At 37.1% G+C, this 20188-nt stretch overlaps 3 protein-coding genes across 4 annotated transcripts; 2 read left to right on the top strand and 1 right to left on the bottom strand.

Moving 5' to 3' along the window:
* The first annotated feature begins 431 nt into the window (after positions 1-431).
* LOC107778997 (exocyst complex component SEC15A-like) lies at positions 432-4265 on the top strand. The gene is made up of 2 exons (XM_016599334.2): positions 432-727; positions 1728-4265. The coding sequence occupies exon 2, from the start codon at positions 1745-1747 to the stop codon at positions 4118-4120; it is 2376 nt and encodes a 791-aa protein (XP_016454820.1). The 5' UTR covers positions 432-727; positions 1728-1744; the 3' UTR covers positions 4121-4265.
* Positions 4266-4415: 150 nt separating this feature from the next.
* LOC107778998 (uncharacterized) lies at positions 4416-11438 on the top strand. Of its 2 annotated transcripts, none has more exons than XM_016599335.2 (3): positions 4416-5796; positions 5876-6248; positions 10954-11438. In XM_016599335.2, the coding sequence occupies exons 1-3, from the start codon at positions 5750-5752 to the stop codon at positions 11266-11268; spliced, it is 735 nt and encodes a 244-aa protein (XP_016454821.1). In that variant the 5' UTR covers positions 4416-5749; the 3' UTR covers positions 11269-11438. The 2 variants fall into 2 exon arrangements, with proteins under 2 accessions (XP_016454821.1, XP_016454822.1); XM_016599336.2 differs by having other exon boundaries at positions 7619-11438.
* Positions 11439-14323: 2885 nt separating this feature from the next.
* Positions 14324-17073, bottom strand: LOC107778999 (small ribosomal subunit protein eS6-like). Its single transcript, XM_016599337.2, has 6 exons — positions 16937-17073; positions 16792-16856; positions 15518-15575; positions 15320-15428; positions 14943-15215; positions 14324-14816 (listed from the first exon to the last, which is right to left on the bottom strand). The coding sequence occupies exons 1-6, from the start codon at positions 16940-16942 to the stop codon at positions 14578-14580; spliced, it is 750 nt and encodes a 249-aa protein (XP_016454823.1). The 5' UTR covers positions 16943-17073; the 3' UTR covers positions 14324-14577.
* Positions 17074-20188: the final 3115 nt, after the last annotated feature.

The following is a 20188-nucleotide window of genomic DNA, read 5'->3' as shown; positions in this document are numbered from 1 at the left end:
TTAACCTCCTTAAATAGGGCAAAAAACCAGTCCGGGGTACAATTGTTTTAGGTATAGCGCCTTAAATAAGGGCGCTATACCTAGTTGAATTATTGTTATGTTAGTTAAGCCCAAAAGAATTATTTGTGGGCACACAAAATATGTATAGCGCCTTAATAAACGGTGCTATACTTGCCCGTCTTTTCAAATTCAAGTATAACGCCCTTTTAAAGGGCGCTATACCTTAACGGGCAAACGGCCGTTAAGGTATAGCGCCCTTTAAAGGGACGTTATACATATTTTTGTCAGTATATTTTTTTTCTACATATTTCGATCGTTTATGTCCAAAAGAATCACATTTTGATTCCGGACTGCTAGTCACGCCTAAACATGTGCCGGGAGTTTTTGGCTTTGCTTCAAAGGGAGAATAACTCTGTTCCGTTTGACGACACTGATATACAGGGTACACCTGTTGATCCAAATAAAGAGAAAAAGGAATAACGAATATATATATATATATAAATAATAGTAAGAAATAATTAGTGTAATTCTAAAATTCATTTATTTTTATTATTCTTAAATCAAAACCTAAAAAACATCTGAGAAAACAGAGCATTGCGTAGGCCGAACAGAAAGAAATGCCACTGAAGGAAATCACAAGGTAGCAAATCTACCCAAGATTCTTTATTTATATCAGAAAAGAGAAAGGCAAAAACAGAACTTTCTGGAACTGTTCTTCAAATTTTGGGTAAGTAGTGAAATCCCTTATCTCGTTTCAGCTTCATTCTTGTTTCATCTTTCATTTTTTTTTTCCTCTGCTGATTTTGTGTTCATTTTCCATCAGGGGTAAGGTTTACTATGTAGACCCATTTGGGTCTTTTTTGCACATTTTATGAGATGACGATCTTGGTTGTGTTTAGTGTTTTTACTCAATTTTTGCGTTAAAGTTAAAACTTTATATTTTTTGTTGCCAATGTCGTTGCAGCTTATTTGTGTGTTATGTTCAGATTTTGGCTTATGCTTTGAAATTTGATGATTTTGGTGTATTTAATATTTGCTTGCTTAATGGGTCGAAATAAAGTAAAGAAGCTTTTTTGCTTATAACGTTGATTGCTTATTTTATTTGTTTGTTTGTTTCTTCTTTCTATGGTTTTAATTTAATTTTTACAGTGGCTGATATTTTCGTATGTGGACCCAATTGAGGTATCCTGAGCTTATTCTTTGTGATGCGATGATTTTGTGTATTTTTAGTATTTCTTGCTTTGCTTAATCTTTGGGTTAGGCGCGCATCACATGTTTGAACTGTGCCCATTATCCACTGAGTTTCGAATTGTGAGTCACACACAATGGGCCTCAGGGATTTATCAGTTAACAAAAAAAAGTATTTCTTGCTTCACTTAATGTTTGAAATGATCTAATTTGCATCAATGTTAAACACTTTGCTAACTATCCATTTCACTGCCTTTTTTTGAAAATGCTTTTTTAACAACTTGATTGCACAGAAAATAAGAAAATGTGGATCTGTGAATTTGTACCCGTTGTTTTGTGCATGATGTGTTCTTTAAGCTTCTTCATCTGGTGGAATTTTGATTTTGTTCTTGTTGTGTTATTGGGACACACCTTTCTGTGGTTATTGAAATCAGAATGACTCAAATTCTAGTCTGTAGTTGTGTTGACATGAGCATATAATTGTAGGATGTGAACTTAGTCACACATTGACTGAAGTTTCTCGAATTTGAAATATGCAGGGCGAGATAGTACCACCATGAGTGCTAAAACCAAGAGGAGAACGGCCACAGAAAATGGGGACACAGCCACCGCAGAAGATTCTGTTCTTGTGACTATGATCAATAATGGGGAAGATCTAGGTCCTATGGTCAGGCTTTCTTTTGAAAGCGGGAAGCCTGATGCCCTTCTACAGCAGCTGAAGAATGTCGTCAAAAAGAAAGAAGTTGAAATAGAGGAGCTCTGTAAGCTTCACTATGAGGAATTTATTGTTGCGGTGGATGAGCTGCGCGGAGTCTTGGTTGATGCAGAAGAGTTAAAAGCTGAGTTGCAAACTGATAATCTGAAGCTGCAAGATGTTGGGAGTACCCTTCTTTTAAAACTTGAGGAGTTTCTTGAATCTTATTCAATTAAAAAAAATGTTACAGAAGCGATTAAGATGTCAGGCAACTGTGTCCAAGTGTTGGAACTTTGTGCTAAGTGTAACAATCACATTTCTGAAGGTCGGTTTTACCCTGCTCTGAAGGCTGTTGATCTCATTGAGAAAAATTATTTGCAGCACATTCCTGTCAAGCCACTCAGGACTATGATAGAGAAGAGAATACCACTGATTAAATCTCACATCGAGAAGAGAGTAACCAGTGAAGTTAACGAATGGCTAGTTCACATAAGGAGTACAGGAAAGGATATTGGGCAAACTGCAATAGGATATGCTGCATCTGCTCGTCAGAGGGATGAGGATATGCTAGCCCGTCAAAGAAAAGCAGAGGAACAAAGTTGTTTGGGTTTGGGAGACTTCACTTATACCCTTGATGTTGAAGAGATTGATGAAGAATCTGTTTTAAAGTTTGACTTAACGCCTCTTTATCGAGCATATCACATTCATGGTTGTCTGGGGATCCAAGAACAGTTTCGTGAATATTACTACAAGAACCGCTTATTGCAGCTGAGTTCAGATTTGCAGATTTCCTTGTCACAACCATTCCTAGAATCTCATCAAACCTTCTTGGCTCAGATTGCAGGTTATTTCATTGTCGAGGATCGGGTATTAAGGACTGCTGGTGGGCTGCTCTTGCCAAATCAGGTTGAGACAATGTGGGAAACAGCTGTGGGTAAAGTAACATCACTCTTGGAGCAACAATTCTCCCACATGGATACTGCTAGCCATCTCCTCATGGTCAAGGATTATGTGACTCTTCTTGGGGCTACCCTCAGACAGTATGGCTATGAAGTGAGCCCAATTCTTGGGACTCTAAATAGTAGTAGAGAAAAATATCATGAGCTTCTCTTGGCAGACTGTAGGCAACAAATAACTGCTGTAGTCACCAATGATACATTTGAGCAGATGGTAATGAAGAGGGAGTCAGATTATCAGGCAAATGTCCTATTGTTCCATTTACAAACCTCTGATATAATGCCAGCTTTCCCTTTTATTGCTCCATTCTCTTCCATGGTTCCTGAATGCTGTCGCATCGTTAAGTCATTCATCAAAGATTCTGTCAATTATTTGTCATATGGGAGCCAAATGAACTTTTTTGATTTTGTCAAAAAGTATTTGGATAAGCTCTTGATTGATGTACTGAATGAAGTCCTACTTGAGACTATTTACAGCGGTACTACTGGTGTGTCTCAGGCAATGCAAATTGCTGCAAATATAGCTGTTTTAGAAAGGGCTTGTGATTTTTTTCTTCAACATGCAGCCCAACAATGTGGCATTCCAGTCCGTTCAGTTGAAAGGCCTCAAGGCAGTTTAACAGCCAAGATTGTCCTCAAAACTTCAAGAGATGCTGCTTATATTGCACTGCTAAGCTTAGTAAATGCGAAATTGGATGAATTCATGTCACTCACAGAAAATGTCCATTGGACAGCAGAAGATGCACCGCAGCATGGCAACGAATGCATGAATGAGGTCGTTATATATCTTGACACCCTCTTGTCCACTGCTCAACAAATTTTACCTCTTGATGCTTTGTATAAAGTTGGGATTGGAGCTCTTGAGCATATCTCCAATTCAATTCTGGGAACTTTTCTCAGTGACTCGATAAAGAGATTCAATGCTAATGCAGTAATGAGCATCAACCATGATTTGAAAGCATTGGAGTCCTTTGCCGATGAGAGGTTTCACAGTACTGGGTTGAGTGAAGTTTACAAGGACGGTAGCTTTCGAAGTTGCTTGATAGAAGCTAGACAATTGATAAACCTCCTTCTAAGCAGTCAACCAGAGAACTTTATGAATCCTGTCATACGGGAGAAGAACTACAATGCTCTAGATTATAAAAAGGTTGCCACTATCTGCGACAAGTATAAGGACTCAGCTGATGGACTCTTTGGTAGTCTTGCAAGTAGAAATACAAAGCAGAGTGCTCGTAAGAAATCAATGGATGTGCTGAAGAAGAGATTGCGGGATTTCAACTGAAACTTGTGATAAATGAATAAGAAACTAGCTTTTTCTGTTAGAAATAAATGAATTCTTTATTTCTGCTGAGTTTTCTCCTTAAAGATTCACATTAATTGTATCTTCGTTCTCAATCATGTTAGCACTAGTTTGGTTATTTGGAGAAGCACTCCTCCCACTTCCCTCCCTTTTCCTTTCGTTCCAGATCAGTTTTGCAGAGAGGATGCCACTGACTCTATTTGAAAGTATGTCTTCATAGACCATTTACGTGAGACAAAGTGCAAATGTAGTTAGTGGAACTCCAGATGCATTTCGTATTAGATCTATAACCGAATATCCTCTTGCGTTTACCCATGATGCAGCTCCCTCTATTGGTGTACTTACATTTTTTTCTTGTTGCAGAAGTACAAGACTCAATTACCTATTTTCCCTGACTAATTTTTTTATTTCATTCAGTCAAGATGAAAATATATATCTTTTATTTGTCGTGTACTGAACAACTTAGCATTCAATCCTGGAACATGTTATTGGGAAACCTACTGCCTAAAGAGAATCATTACCTCCTTCAAGAACCTAAAACTCATATTCGGTTAAGCTTCCTTCTCTATTATTATTATTATTATTATTATTATTATTATTATTATTATTATTATTATTATTATTATTATTGTGATTTGTTTTTGACAATTTTTTTTGTCTTTACTTCTGTTTCACCTCTTCTGCTCTCGTATTTCATCTTTACAGGAATAATGAGTTCTGCGTCATTGGAATGTTCTCTTTGATACGGATATTAGAATTTTGCTACTGCTTTTTACATTTCTCTTTTGTTTATCATTAACTTACTCTTACTCATGCTGTAAGTGTTGCTCTTCAATGTGTTTATTCTGGTGGTCTCAAACTTCCTTCTTGAAAGAGAAGTTCTGCATACAATGTCTTGTTATTTTGGGAGAGTACTTGGACCCGTGCTGAACGAAAAGGGGGTAGATGTGTCTTGTGCTATTGCAGCAAAGTTCTAAACATAAAGAGGGTTCAATGATTTCTCTTATTTTGCCTGATATGCAGAAGCTGATCAGTACTTTCGCCGCAGACTTTTTTCGTTCTTCCCTCATGCTTATTCACTATAGATTCAATTCAGGTGGCTGCGTGTACTCTCTTGCTTTTACTTTTTGATTTAATAGTTTGGCGGTGTTTGTCCTTGCTGTTATCATGTCCTAATATTTGTGTGACACATTCTAGATGTTCTTGTGATTCTTATTGTTTCAGTTGTTGACTCACTGAAGCTTTTAACTTCTGAAAAATGACCGTTAAGGGGATAACGGAATGTGCTTGCGCCCTTCAGACATTATTCATCAGGTGGTTGAGTTGGCATTTCAGCTTCTTGAGTGTCCCCAAGATCAAGCCAGGAAAAGACAGCCTTATTTGCTGCTGCTGCATTTGTTTTCAGAGCTGTTTTAGATGCTTTTGATGCTCAGAGCAGCTTACTGTTCTCTTATTTATCGACTATTTTCCCAACAGTACGCAATGTTTGAACGTTATTTGCCTGACTTGCTTCAGTATGCTCTGGGTCATTTCGTCACTTTTGTGTATTATAGCCGCAAAGGCGCAAACAAATTGTAAATGCAACATGAAGTAATGCTCGTGTGGGTATAGATGTTGTTCTGGATGCAGCAAGCAGTGCTGGTTATGTTGAACCTGAGGTAACTCAATGAACTACACCCATTGTTTCCTTTTGTAGCTATATAGATGCTTATTCATTTTTCGTTTTTCTGTTGGTAGACTGTTGAACAGCACTGAATGTGTTAATTTGTCTCGTATGTCCTCCACCATCAATCAGCAACAAACCATCTGTCTCCACTCAAGCACGGCAAAATACGTCCATCCAATCTGTCCTGGTGTGAAGATTAGAGACAGAAATGCAGACTGGAGTGAGATTAGAGACAGAAATGCACAAGGGCGTCAGACTAGAGAAAGAAGTACAGAGCTCATCAAGTCTAGAGAAATAAATGCAGAGTGGAGTGAGACAATTGACAGAAATGTAGAGCGAAGCATTCCAAATCGAGGTGTTAATGTTACCACCCAGCATGAAAACCGAAATGAAGAATCTGCTTTGGTAGACCGAGGCAGCACAGCAGATCTTGGAACATTCTCGGTCAGTGGTACTTCTCAAGCACCTGTTTCTACAGTAGTATTTGGACATGAGGTGAAATGATAGTCATATTATTAAATTTACAGCTGCTAAATTCTTCATGAATTATAGGGAAGTAATTGATTTCCATTATGAAAATTCTTCTTGTGCGTATTCATGTATGCATCTCCAACCATTAGGATATAACGGCTATTCTTCTGCACTATTTTCTATGATAACGTGAAGATACTAGTGCTTAACATGAAGGATGGAGAAGGACCAAAGTATTTTAAATCAGATGATGATCCGACAAACAAAGAAAGGATGAAATTGGAAGGGGAAAAAAAAAACTTACTCTACCTCTTCATTAAAATGTGTTAACGTGATTAAAGTTTGAAGTCTTGATTAGGAAAACTTTATTTAAGTTTGATTAGATGTTCCCTCTCTCCCCCTACCATCTCCCTCCCTCCCCCCACCCCCAAAAAAACCCAAGAAACAAGAGTATATCCAAAGTGAGGGGAGTGGACGCGGTTGCATTTGTTGTGGAAATGTTTTGGTGGTTCCAACAACAACAAACTCAGTATATTCCCACAGGTTGGGTCTGAGGATGGTAGTGTGTATGCAGATCTTACCCCTACCTAGTGAAGGTAGAGACTTTTGGTGGTTTCAATAGCGTGAAAATTAATTCAGAAGAAGATAGTTACGATGAGGAAGGAACAAGCACCCTTTTGGGGGGGGGGGGGGATGATGATATCATCTAAGGAACATCCTGGACGAGTAAGCAATACATCTGTTAATTTGTATAATTATTACTTTAGATAACCTTTTAAGAGATCAAGGGGAAAAAAGGAACCACCCTTTAAGGTTTTCCAGGGCATTTTGGATTTTGGTCGTCCTTTTTGTCTGCATTGTGAGTTCTACTTCCAACCTCCATTTCCAACCAAGAGGTTGTGAGTTCGAGTCACCCCAAGAGCAAGGTGGGGAGTTCTTGGAGGGAAGGATGCCGAGGGTCTATCGGAAACAGCCTTTCTACCCCAGGGTAGGGGTAAGGTCTGCGCACACACTACCCTCCCCAGACCCCACTAGTGGGATTATACTTGGTTGTTGTTGTTGTTGTTTTTGTCTGCATTGTGCCTGGTTTCCAGAAGCCTTTCTATATGCAGTCTATATAATGGCAACAAAAGTGTGTTATATTGCATCTGTACAAGATGTTTGATTGTTCTATGAATATCATTTTATGCTCATTTTCCAAGTTGAATTTTCAATATGTTCAAGACCTGCGCTGCAGCTGTCTTTGGGTCACAGCTGAATCAGTTTAATGTATAGTGGTCTTCAGTTTGGACCTCGGTGGTTTGGATCAGGATAAACTTGTTCAGTGATATTGTTTGTTCCAGGTTGGGGGAAAACTGTTGGAGCTCATCTGTGATTCAGGAAACCGTACTGCTGGCAGTGAATAGAATCGGTGGCAATGCTTCTTTCATTGCCTTTATCCCTGAAAAGAAAGGGGTAATAGAGCTTAAAGATTACAGGCCAATAAGTCTTATTGGCAGTGTTTATAAGATTGTGGCCAAGTTGTTAGCAGAAAGGTTGAAGAAGGTCATTGGCAAGCTAGTCTCTAGTCACCAGAATGCATTTATCAAACACAGACAAATAACTGATGCAACTCTCGTAGCCAATGAGGCTCTAGATTGGAGGATTAAAACTGGACATCCGGGTATTATGTGCAAGCTTGATATAGAAAAGGCTTTTGACCAGTTGAACTGGGCTTATCTCATCTCTATACTGAGGAAGATGGGATTTGGAGATAAATGGATAAGGTGGAGGATCAAATTCAGCATTTCAACAGTCTAGTACTCGGTGCTTGTCAACAGAGAACCAGCAGGCTTCTTCTCACCCCAGAAAGGGATTAGACAAGGAGATCCACTCTCCCCATTCTTGTTCATTCTAGCCATGGAGGGGCTAAGCAAGATGTTGGAGAAGGCCAGAGAATTACAGTGGATTCAGGGATTCAGAATAGGCTCAGATATTGGGAGCTCAATCACTATCTCTCACCTGTTGTATGCTGATGACACTTTGATTTTCTGTGAGGCCGAGAAATCTCAAGTTATGTACCTGAATCTAACACTTCTCCTCTTCGAAGCTCTATTAGGGTTACATGTCAATGTATTGAAGAGTACAATTTATCTTGTCAATCATGTGCCCAACATAGAGGAGCTCTCAGGTATCATGGGCTGCAGTATTGGGTCACTACCTACCACATACTTGGGTCTTCCATTGGAGCCAAATTCAAAAATTGTGAGGTATGGAATGGTGTTATTGAAAAATTCGAGAGGAAATCAACTTCTTGGCAACTTCAATATCTTTCTATGGGGGGCAGATTAACTCTCATCAATAGTGTACTAGATAGTATTCCAACATACTACATGTCACTGTTTTCTATTCCCAAGAAGGTGCTAAAGCAATTGGACAAAATCAGGAGAGACTTTCTCTGGGAGGGCAATAGCAACACTCAAAAGTACCACCTAATAAAGTGGGGCAAAGTCACACGGCCAAAACTAAATGGAGGTCTGGGAGTCAGAGATCTAGCTGTCCACAACAAATGTCTGCTAATGAAATGGCTTTGGAGGTATGGAACAGGAGAGTCAAGCCTTTGGAAGCAGGTGATCAATGCCAAGCATGGGAAAAGAGACAACTGGAGTTCTAATAGTTCTAATGCATCATATGGAGTGGGTCCTTGGAAGTACATTAGTAAACTGGGGGATGAATTCTTTCAAAATATCTCTTTCAAACCAGGTAATAGGGCTCACATCAGATTCTGGAAAGACAAATGGCTAAACTATACAGCACTCATGGATGAGTATCCTAGCTTATACTAGATTGCTCTAGACAAAAATTCCTCCATAGCACATAACAGAAATGGCAGTAGTTGGGATGCTCATCTTAGAAGGCCAGTGCTTGGGAAGTGGATAGCCTGATGGATATGCTAGCAAAAGTGGAAGGGTTCAATATGGATGTGAACCAACCCGACACCATATGTTGGGGGAGAATTGGCACCTTCACAGTGAAAGAATGTTACAGACAGTTTGGTACTTAGAATCAAGTGTTAGATGCATGGCCCTGGAAGTTAATATGGAAGACTAAGTTACCTATTAAAGTCATTTGTCATAACTGGATTGCGCTCAATGAGGCATGTTTAACACAAAACAACCTAAACAGAAGAGGTTTTCAGTTGGTCAACAGATGCTACCTCTGTAGGGAGAATGAGGAAACTGTCAACCACCTATTTTTGCACTGCCCAGTGGCCACCGACCTCTGGAACATGTTCAACTGTCTTTCTGGTTTGAAGTGGGTCATGCCACAGAATTTGAGAGATGCACACATGAGCTGGAGTTTATGGAGAGTTGATAAGACCATCAAAAAGATCTGGTTGATGATCTCTGCTGCTATTTTTTGGTGTTTATGGAATGAGAGGAATTGCAGATGTTTTGATGGAATCTCAACTCCAAATCACTTTCTCAAAGCTAAATGCTTACTCAATCTTTTTTGCTGGACTAAGTTAGCTAATGTAATCAGTACTGACCAATTAATGGATTTTGTTAGCTCCTTTGTCTTAGAATGACAAGATGTAGAGGGACTAACATGTAGTAGTATTTATGCATTCCAATTTCCTTGTAACGTTGCATCTCCTAGATGCCTTTTGTTAATGAAACAACTTCATCAAAAAAAAGAATAGAACCGGTGGCAAGCAGTACTTGCACATGTGGCTATTCAGCTAATATGGGTAAGACCAAATATCATTTATTTGTGCTTTTGGAGTGAGGTTGGCCAAATTAAATAGTAAATTCATTTTGATTTTATTGATTTCTTTGGGGAGGAAAGGGGCATCTAGTTTATGGTTTCCTGAACTAGTTTCCTGTCCAGTTAAGCATTTCTATTTTTAGACATCTGGATTTTAATTCCTCCGACTTTCAAATTTTGATCCAAGTGTTTCCTTATTGTAACTCGTTGGTCAGTAGACTGACAATCTTGAGGGAGCACCTCCAAAACTATAGTTGTAGCTTAGAACAAGCAAGTACATATTCGGAGTAGTTTACACTGCTATACTAGATGGATGACCTAGTTTATCAATAACAATAACAATCCCAGTGGAATCCCACAAGTGGAGTCTGGGGAGTGGAGAGGGTAGTGTGTACGCCGACCTTTCCCCTACTCCGGGAAGGTAGAGAAGTTATTTCCGATAGACCCTGGGCTCAAGGGATGACCTAGTTCATCAAGCATGGAGATTAATTTAGACAGAAGTTTTAATAGCGATGGTGTGAGATTGTATTAGTTTTGTTATTGGGGAGAAGTGAGTAAACGAGGAAGAATGAAAAAGAGACACGGGTCAAGTAACTTTGAGACTGACGTAGTGTAGTAGGTTGCTTCTTAGTATAATGATGATTATTTTTATAAGTAGTGTAACAGGTTGCTTATACCAATCATTTTTCTAGTCACTCTCTTTCTCTCTCAAGTATGATGGTACTAATATATTGTCCCTTCCTTTCTCTTCTCGTATTTTTCGTCTTCTTGAGCCGAGGGTCTTTCGGAAACAGCCTCTCTACGTACACTCTACCCTTCCCAGACCCCGCTTGTGGGATTTTACTGGGTCGTTGTTGTTGTCTCTTTCTCTCTCAAAAATAATTGTTAATACATAGGATGAATTTCTGTAGCATCTTTTTGTGTTTTGTAGGTTGTTACTGATTCTGGGCGTGCCAGTTGCTGCCACCCCAACCTTGAGGCATATAGAGAGAGCTTTTATAGCTGCTGCTACTCCAATTACATGCCACGAGAAGTTGGTGTTTTCCACGATTCGAAATTTTTATCACCAAATTCTGTTTTGAGAGATTGCTGTCTCAAGCCCCTGTGTAGCAATGGTTTGTTGACTTCAATGGTGTCTTCTCAACATGGCTTTCGACACAGAACAGTTAATCTTGGACTCGGTGGTTGTTCAGTACCTAAAGCACCAATCTTTTGCTCCTATCACTATGTTACATGTCTGTCCTGATTCCTGGACGAAGGCGAATCCTTGATGCTGGTTCCTATTGTAAGTAATGGTTATGGCTTTCAATTGCCAGAAAATTATGCTGTAAATTAATGAAAGAATATCCTGTAGCCTCCTCCTCAACATTACAATACCGTGTTTTGCTAGTTCAATTTTGTCTTCTTTTTGTTTCATCCTGATTTATCCATTTTTGAGGCCAGCAAACATGTTCATGTGAGTTCAGATATGAAAATTTGAATTTTTCATGCAGCTAATCCTCTGTGTGAGCAATTTTAACGAATATGAAAATTACATGTTGAGTGCCGAGCCGCCTCTCTTAGCGGGGTGAATAGAAGGGGAAACTTGATATGATGTGAGATTCAATTGGCGTAGTAGTTTAACCTAATGCTTTTGATGATGACTTGGAAAATAATATTGGTAATAGTGAAATAAACTACCAAAATATAGTAATAGTCTTTTAAATAACATTTGAGAAAATATCACGTTCAATTCTAAATTCAAATTGTTAAATGAGTTATAAAAGATGTACAAGTACTAAAACCTTTCTAGTATTTGCATGAATTTCTAAAATATCGTTTTGAAAATGAAAATGTATGCAATGTAAATAAATGAGAAATCATTGTTTAGAATTATATCAAACATGTGTATGGATCATGAGCATTCAAATATTTATAAAAAGAAAAACACTTGTGCTCGGTGATCTAAAAGGTCTGAATGCGGCATGTAAAGATTATCAAAATTATATTTTTGAACATTAGATTACACCCATTTTATGGTTTGAATAATTAGTTATCCAAACATTTATCAATTTTAACGACATGTATACCCATTTTCACTTTGGAAAATATTGATGGAGATCCCGACAATATTCTCAATGTTTAAAGATGAAACTATCCAATCCATTAAAGTAAAATTCCTTATGTGAAGCGCTAAAATAATTTATCATACACATAAAAGAGCGTGATTCGCTCTATCTTAGAGTGTAGCAAAGACGGAAAAAATTTAGAGGATGAAAGACAATGTTAAGCTTTTTGGAGTAGCAATTGTCGTATACAATTCCTTTGGGCCCTTGGTTGTCTTTATCAATCTATAAAAATATGTATTTTCTTACCTTATTGAGCATCTCACGATAATATATATTTATTTTCACTCCGTAAAAAATTGGATATCTAAAATATATGGATGGAAAATTTCTCTTTTGATTTTGATTTTTTTTTTTTGGATGAAGTAAGGGAATTTCATTAAATGACATCAAGAAGATGCATAGCAAAAATTACAACATAAAGGTATTATCTGCTCATATGCAGAAAACTTACAGGACAACTAAGGAGCAGACAAAATCCAGAAATCGTTCAACACTAGTTACAGGGGCCTGATTGAACCAACTAAATAAGTTAATTAAACAAGTGGCTTTAAGAGTGTGGTTGGGAGTTGAAATCCCATCAAAACATCTACGGTTCCTTTCATTCCAAATACTCCAAAAAAATAGCACTAGGTACCATTGACCAAGTCTTTTTGATGGATTTCCCAACTCTCCAAGAACACCAATTCTCATAAGCTTCCTTGATATTGTTTGGCATAACCCAGGCAAGTTCAAAAACTGATAAAAACATACTCCAAATATCAGTTACTACTGAACAGTGCAAAAAAAGATGCCTCACACTCTCTGATACCATCTGACACATATAACATCTATTCATAGTCGGTATACTTCTTCTGCTAAGATTATCTTGAGTAAGACAAGTTCATACAATGTTGTCCACATAAAGCCAACTACTTTTGCCTCCTCTTTTGATTTCTTCTGTTGTAAACGACTTTGATAACTACTCTTGCTCCCAGTGTCATATGTATGAATTTAACTTTTTAATTAATTAATTTACTTTGAGCCGGCTTTGAGTGAACGAAATATGAGCTTTATTGGAATGATGCTCTTCTATTAGCAAAGCATGGCTTTATACCTACTTTTCTCTCGCAATAAATTCTCTAAACAAGACTTCTGTAGTACTAATAATAAATGAAATCAGGAAAGTGGATCTTCTTGTTGGACATCCCTTTTTAATTTTGAATAAGCCATGTTGTTATCCATTAATCAGGATAAAGTACACATTCTTACAAAACACATGGGAAACAATGTCGTGCAACACCTTTCTTCATTTGTATTTATAGTTTGGAGTTAATAGTCTAAATATAGATAATGTTCGTAAAAGAACAGAAAGATAATGAAAGCCTGAAGAATTAACCAATCCTGTAAATATTATAGTGACTTATTAAAATATTTATATAGAAAAATAAGCAGTGGTCTAGAAGAGACGTGATTAAATTTACTCGTGGCATTGACTACGACTCAAGGGCAAGAAGTTGAAATGCGTTTGTGTAGCTTGTAAGCTTTAGTCTTGTCAACAAGGCGCAACTTGATTAATGAATGTGTTGCACTAAATAAATGAAAGCTAGTAGAACCATGTCATGAATTGTTATTTAGACGGAAGTCCTTCGTACAAAGGCTCTATTTCTCGATGCAAGGCAAACGCAAATCATTCTTTGTAAAAACTTCAGGGGGAAATCTCCCTTCCTCAAAACCGAGTTCAATTGCTTATTATACCTAGAGCTTTCAAAATCCTTACACAATGCATAAGCTATAAAGTACATTGGGTCCAATATGAAAAACCGAATGTTTAAGAAAATCATGTTTGGTAAATCTTCTTTTAAATTTTTTACTTGTTCAATTTATGATATATGTGATAATGCTGGTCAAAACCAAGGCTGCTAAGGCAATTGCATACTTCATCTGTAACTCCACATACCTTATTGTATAATTTGCTCTTGTATAGACATTTATACAAATATCAAGATACTAAATACCGGGTATGCAAATGCAAAATGGGCTGGATCTCCACTCAATGTGTCATTCATGTGTAGTTAATATGTTTTGGTATGTGGAAACCTAATCTCTGCAAAAGAAAGACGCAAATATTAAAAGATTTGGTTGCCATATTGTATAATTTAGGGAAATAATTACTTGAGGAATTAAAGTTCAAAGAGGTAATGCAGATAAAAATGATTTGTGAAATAAAAGTTATCATTATAACATGTTAAAACCCAAACTATTATCCAGAGCAAGAACAAAATAATAAAAGTTGGGAGGATTTCATTCAGCAGTACTAAATAACCAAAATCTTTGATCTAAAAGATCAAATAGTAAACGATACACTAACTTAACTCATCATCTCTGAACATTAAAAGCTACCAAAAGCCACATCCAGCAATAACCAGAAAAGACCAGACCCAGATATCACAGATAGCTTCCCAATGATCTTAAGCAGCAATAGATGGCTTAGAAGCTGCAGACAGTCTAGACCTCTTCTTAGCCAGACTCTCACTGCGCCTTTCTCTTTGCTCCTTCAACCTAGTAGCTAAAAGCTTCTGGTACTCAGCTGCTTCTGACTTAGCCTTGGCAATTCTCTTCTTCTTGTCTGCAATTCTTGCTCTCTTCCTTTGGAGAGTCAATGGTGTTACCAGCCTCTGGATCTTAGGAGCCTTGCTAGCCTTTTTCCCTGTCACCATAAAGCACCATAATTAACATTCAAAGCAAAGGTTGAAGAGCATATTAACTTCCAACATTGACCAACTCTGATCAGCACAAAAAAAAATGCAAGTAGATTTATCAGTAGAAAACTAACCATTTTTGGTCGTGAAATTTCGACGGTAGGTATTGACGTACTTCCTGACGTCATCTTCCTTGGAAAGGTTGAAGAGCTTCCTAATCTTGGAAGCCCTTTTGGGTCCTCTCATCCTTGGTTTCTCAGTGTCTGTCAGTCCAGGCAGATCATTCTCACCCTTTTTCACAATAACTAAATTCAGAACAGAAAGATCAGGACTAACAATGCATCCACGGACAGACTTCCTTCTGCGCTCCCCATTTCGCCTACCATAGCCCCGGAAACAAGGAGTACCTGTTTAATTGAACATAATTTGACACTTACAACATCAGCTACACACAACAAATATATACAATACACATGCGCCATTAAGCACCTTCTTGCAACTTTACACATACCTCTATACAGCAGAAGACGAACTCGGCCCGGAGTTAACACTCCCTGCTTCATTGGGAAACCTTGCTTGTCACATCCTCCCATAATCTTAAAAACATATCCCTTGAACTCCTGTCAATTGTTACGCATAACATTGTTAAAAGAAAGTTGACTAGATGGAAAGGTTACAACACGAAAACCACAAGTAAACAGAAACCTACGTCTCCCAAAGCATCTCCAGCAACCTCCTGGGAGATCCTTTTGTCAAAGAAAGCCCGGCTGCACAGCAAGAATCAAGCATCATTAACCAACAGTACTTACAGATGCACTCTTACATGTCACTTAACAATAATGAAATATTAGGACCTCCACGTAAATCAACCAGCATATATACATCACCATGCAACATTCAAAAGCATCATGTAATCAAGTAAAGTATTAACCAAATGTAATCTTATTTTCATCAATAAAAAGATACACGTCCAAAATTTTCTCACTACAACATTGTATGCACATATAAAGATCTTTGTGGAATTGCTAGATATCTAATGACGGGCCTAGGAAGGGAAACTTACGAACCAATTAACCAAACACCAGCATGCAAACCTAAAGCATTAGTTTCTATCAATGGTCGTTATTCCAAACAGAAGCAAAGATAGAAGATAGCAGTAAGGGATTTTTTGTTCCACAGACAAGTAACTGGATTAAAACAGAATGAATTATAATTACTGCATTGTTTAAATTCTTATTGAACATTTGGTTATGTGTATCAACTCAAGATATCTGGACATGTTCAACTTTAAATTGGACACATATTTGTTACCCAAAAAAAAAAAACTCAAGTGTCATTAAATTAATTTATCCAATTTTATTAGTTCGATTATCATATGTGATTAAAAACAATTGGCGTAAAAATTATTAATTGCCCATGTTTAAACATCTCAGATAGAAAGTACATTAAAAGGAACACATCCTATAAATATGAAATCTCATTTTCACCTCTCATAGTTCTCAGAAATCAATATCATAAATATTACTATTAGAAACAACTGAGAGATAGCAAGCAAATAAGTAGAAATGTAGAAGACATTCAACCAAATAACCACTATGAGGTAAGAGATCAAAACTGCATTCCGCATGTAATTTTTTTCAAAGCAGGTAACCTAAACAAATAAATCCTCAAGTCCAGAGCTCCCAAATTATTCACTCTACCGCACAGTTCGACAATTGTAGACTTTTCATTAATAGCCGAAAACAATTTGAGTTTAAAAATTCACAATTTCACATGTATAAAACCAAAGTATGTTAAAGTGCGCAAGCAAAGAAAATCTGACAACAGCAACAACTACTAGTGTCTAACAAGTTAGGATCGGTTATATGAATTCTCACTGACGACATTACTCCATTTAAACTAATCTCGTGACATATAATGCAAATACAAAATAAAAAGTAGTACAAGTTCTGTAGAATTTCTAAACTTATAAATATGACTTACAGTTTCTGGTCATCGTCGATCTCGAGCTTCTTCTGGCATCCAGTTGTCGGATTTGCAATGTTGAACTGCAAAACAAAAGAACAAATCAATTCATGTTGAACGAAATGAATAATGTGATAAATAAATTATAGGCTTGTTCAGCTACCTTCATTTTCGGTCGAACTCAGTGGTGGCCGCCAAGCTGACAATGAAACTCTCAAATTTTACGCTGAGGTCCTCTCTCTTTCTCTCTGGGTTAGGGTTTAGGAGAAGATATATTTTATATCCAGGCTTTTACTAGGTCAGCCACTAATGGGCTTGGGCCCATTGTAATTAGTACAGAACTTATGGCTCTTTAAAAGGGATTGGGCTTTTCGGTAAGCGTACGCCCTATTCATATGCACTTTCAAGAAGGCCGAATTGTAATCTTAAACTTTGAGGACAATCTGTTTCAAGAATATAGAAGTGAAAATTTTCACTTGTATTGTTATGGTTCGATTAAATTTGCTTTCTAAAAAGTCTTGTGTACTTAGGTCTTTTATTCTGCCTAAGTTAGAAAGGAAAAATCCGCAATAAGTTATAAGCATTTGAATAATTTTTTTTTGGAAAATAAGGATTTTATTAACCAAAATGTAAATATGTACAGCTTAAGGTATAAAAAAAAACATAAGATGGGCTAACTTTGAACAAACAGGTCCCAGAGTTTAGCTAACTAACATCTGCAGACAACTTGCACTTTTCTTTTCCTCACTTAACCGCTTTTGCTTGTTACATATATAAGTTCTAGGGATAGAAATTCAACTGATTGAGCCTCCTTGCCAACCTTGGTATCATACTTCCCCTCTGAAAGATTTCTTGGATCAATTCCCATGTGATTATATCACTGTCTCGCTACATGTGTTGGAAGCATATATAATTTCTTTCCTCCCATATATGATATATGAACCCTGCTAGAGACATTCGATATACTTCAGTTGCAACAGACTTTCCTCTCGCATTTGCCACAGCCCATCTGATTTCTTCTTGCCATTGTCCTGCCACCCTCTGATTTCCTTGCCACTTTAGTACTCTATTCCAGATCTTTGCAGACATATTACATTCAAAGAATAGATGTGATATACTTTCTTCTTCTATGTTGCACATAGGACAAGTTTTGTCAATGATTACTCCCCACTTAACTAGACTATTTTTAGTAGATAGCTTCCTATGCAATGCTAGAAAGAGAACAAAAGTGCATTTGGGCATCCCTTTATTATTACACACAAGCCTTCTCCATTCCATTTTTTTGAAATACCCCTCTCATGCTGATGTACATCTTCCTTATAGAGAAGACCTCACATTGTTTTAGATCTTGTAGTGTACCTCCTTCAGCTACCACATTGACCTGTGTCTTTAGTATCTTTTGGATTACCAATGATGCTTGTTTAGCTTATACCTCCTCAATTGGCATTTGAATAATTGAAAGAAAGATTATGAGGATGTGCGATTGCAACTTATAGTTCGTCGTAGCATTAGTCGAGGGCTGGAGGAATTGAGCTTAGACATAGGATTGTGCAATCGCAAACTAGGGCCCTGCAATGATGCACAATCAAAGGATTGAAGGCACGAAAGTACAGAAAATGTAGAAAAAAGAAGAACTAAACAGCAAAAATATATCTATTCTTATTCATAATCTTCCCAATTGAAGGGTACATAGATAATATACTGAAAAGTGGAAGAGGACTAAAATAAAAATAAAGGAACTAATAACAAAAAGATAGGACTAGCTTGCAAAGTGATAAGTGATAATTTATACCACTTGATGCTACCTTTTTACAATAGTTTTGCATCCAAAAGTTGCTATTTAATACCAAAGTTCTAACGAAAAAAAGTTGAATTACAGGTTTTTGGTAAGCGGAGTAGCAAAAAGGGATAAAAAGACTTGAAAGTTGCTATATCATATTTTACGACGATTTCGGTAAAGGATTTGAATTTTCACTAATATTCTTGAAAAATGAAACTATTTTCGGAAAACTATGAAAAACTGAGCATTTTTATTTCTGAGTTATTTTTCTTATTTATATGCTCTACACTGCTATGAACTGCTATTGGTTATTGGTGTTGGACCCGACCTATGTTCAAGTTCGTCACTGCTTTCAACCTAAGGTTAAGTTTGTTACTTACTCAGTACATTAGGTTGGTTGTACTGATTCACTTCTGCACATTGCGTGCAGATGTTGGCTGTTGTTGTTGTTGTTGTGCTCGATGGTTGCCGGATTTGAAGATGTACCTGTGTTCCTGTTATAGCTGCATCTTGTTCATGGTAGCCTTAGATTTATAAAAACTCTGTTTATGTACTTTTCAAACAGAAGATGTATTTACTTCATATAAGCTTTGTAAATTCTATTCTTAGAAGCTCATGTATTGTACCACCAGACCTTGGGAAAGGTTTAAGATCCAGATAATTCCATTGTTTGATTGTCTTATTACTATTATTGAAAGCAGTCAATTATTAGTTGATTTACATAGCGGGTTGGGTTAGATTCCATCACGACTAGCGTATTTTGGGTCGTGACACTATATAGCTGTTATAGAGAGATAATTTTACAAAGAGCGTTCTACTATAAATATGATTGTTGTTGTTATAGGTAAAAAGCTATTATAGAGGGATAAAATATAACTTGAAAAATCGGTTCTAAGAAAAACTTGGCTTTTATAGTGAACGACTATTATAGAGAGGTCTGACTGTACATGATTCTAGCATGAATAATAACTCACCTAGTCATACAAATGGAAAAAACATATCAAAGAAGCATGCTAGCAAAACAAAGCATCTAATAGCCTAAGAATTACCCGGATCATGAATACCCCGGTGTGCACACACACGTCCGGCACCTAGCATATGTGTCACCCCCACACATCTAAAATATCATAGTTCTCACGGATAATTACTCCCAAATTCAAGTTGAGATATGTTACTTATCTCAAACAAGCCAAAAAATACTCTAGAAACGCCATCCCATACGAATCAATCTCCAAACAGCTCAAAACTAGACAAAGCAACTCAAAAACATCAAATAATACCATAGGAAATCAACTGAAACGATAAAGGTCGAGTCTTTAATCAAATACTCAAAGTCAACCAAAAAGTTAACCCGGGCCCGTACTCCTTAATCCGATAAAACTCACAAATTCTGACAACTCATTCGAATACGAGTCCAACCATACTAATTTCATCCAATTCCGACTCCAAACTGATCTTCAAAACTCAATTATGCACTTTAGAAAAGTTTAGACAATAATCCTCAATTTATCTTTTAGATTTACCAATCAAATACCAAAATCGAAAATAGAATCATGTAATATAATCAAATCTAAGTAAAAAATACTTACCCCAATCTAAATCGTGAAAAATCCTTTCAAAATCTCCCAAATCCGT

Source organism: Nicotiana tabacum, chromosome 15 (assembly GCF_000715075.1).
Source record: "Nicotiana tabacum cultivar K326 chromosome 15, ASM71507v2, whole genome shotgun sequence".
NCBI lineage: Eukaryota > Viridiplantae > Streptophyta > Magnoliopsida > Solanales > Solanaceae > Nicotiana > Nicotiana tabacum.
Note: the sequence above shows the minus strand (reverse complement) of the source record. Positions and strands in the feature narration are given on the sequence as shown.

Coding starts and splice junctions, on each gene's coding strand:
- LOC107778998 (XM_016599335.2), top strand. CDS start 5,750: ATGTTGTTCTGGATGCAGCAAGCAGTGCTGGTTATGTTGAACCTGAG. Junction 5,797..5,875: donor CTGGTTATGTTGAACCTGAG/GTAACTCAATGA, acceptor TTCTGTTGGTAG/ACTGTTGAACAGCACTGAAT. Junction 6,249..10,953: donor CAGATCTTGGAACATTCTCG/GTCAGTGGTACT, acceptor TGTGTTTTGTAG/GTTGTTACTGATTCTGGGCG.
- LOC107778997 (XM_016599334.2), top strand. CDS start 1,745: ATGAGTGCTAAAACCAAGAGGAGAACGGCCACAGAAAATGGGGACACA.
- LOC107778999 (XM_016599337.2), bottom strand. Junction 15,576..16,791: donor ATCGACGATGACCAGAAACT/GTAAGTCATATT, acceptor CTTGCTGTGCAG/CCGGGCTTTCTTTGACAAAA. Junction 15,216..15,319: donor TCGTCTTCTGCTGTATAGAG/GTATGTGTAAAG, acceptor TCAATTAAACAG/GTACTCCTTGTTTCCGGGGC.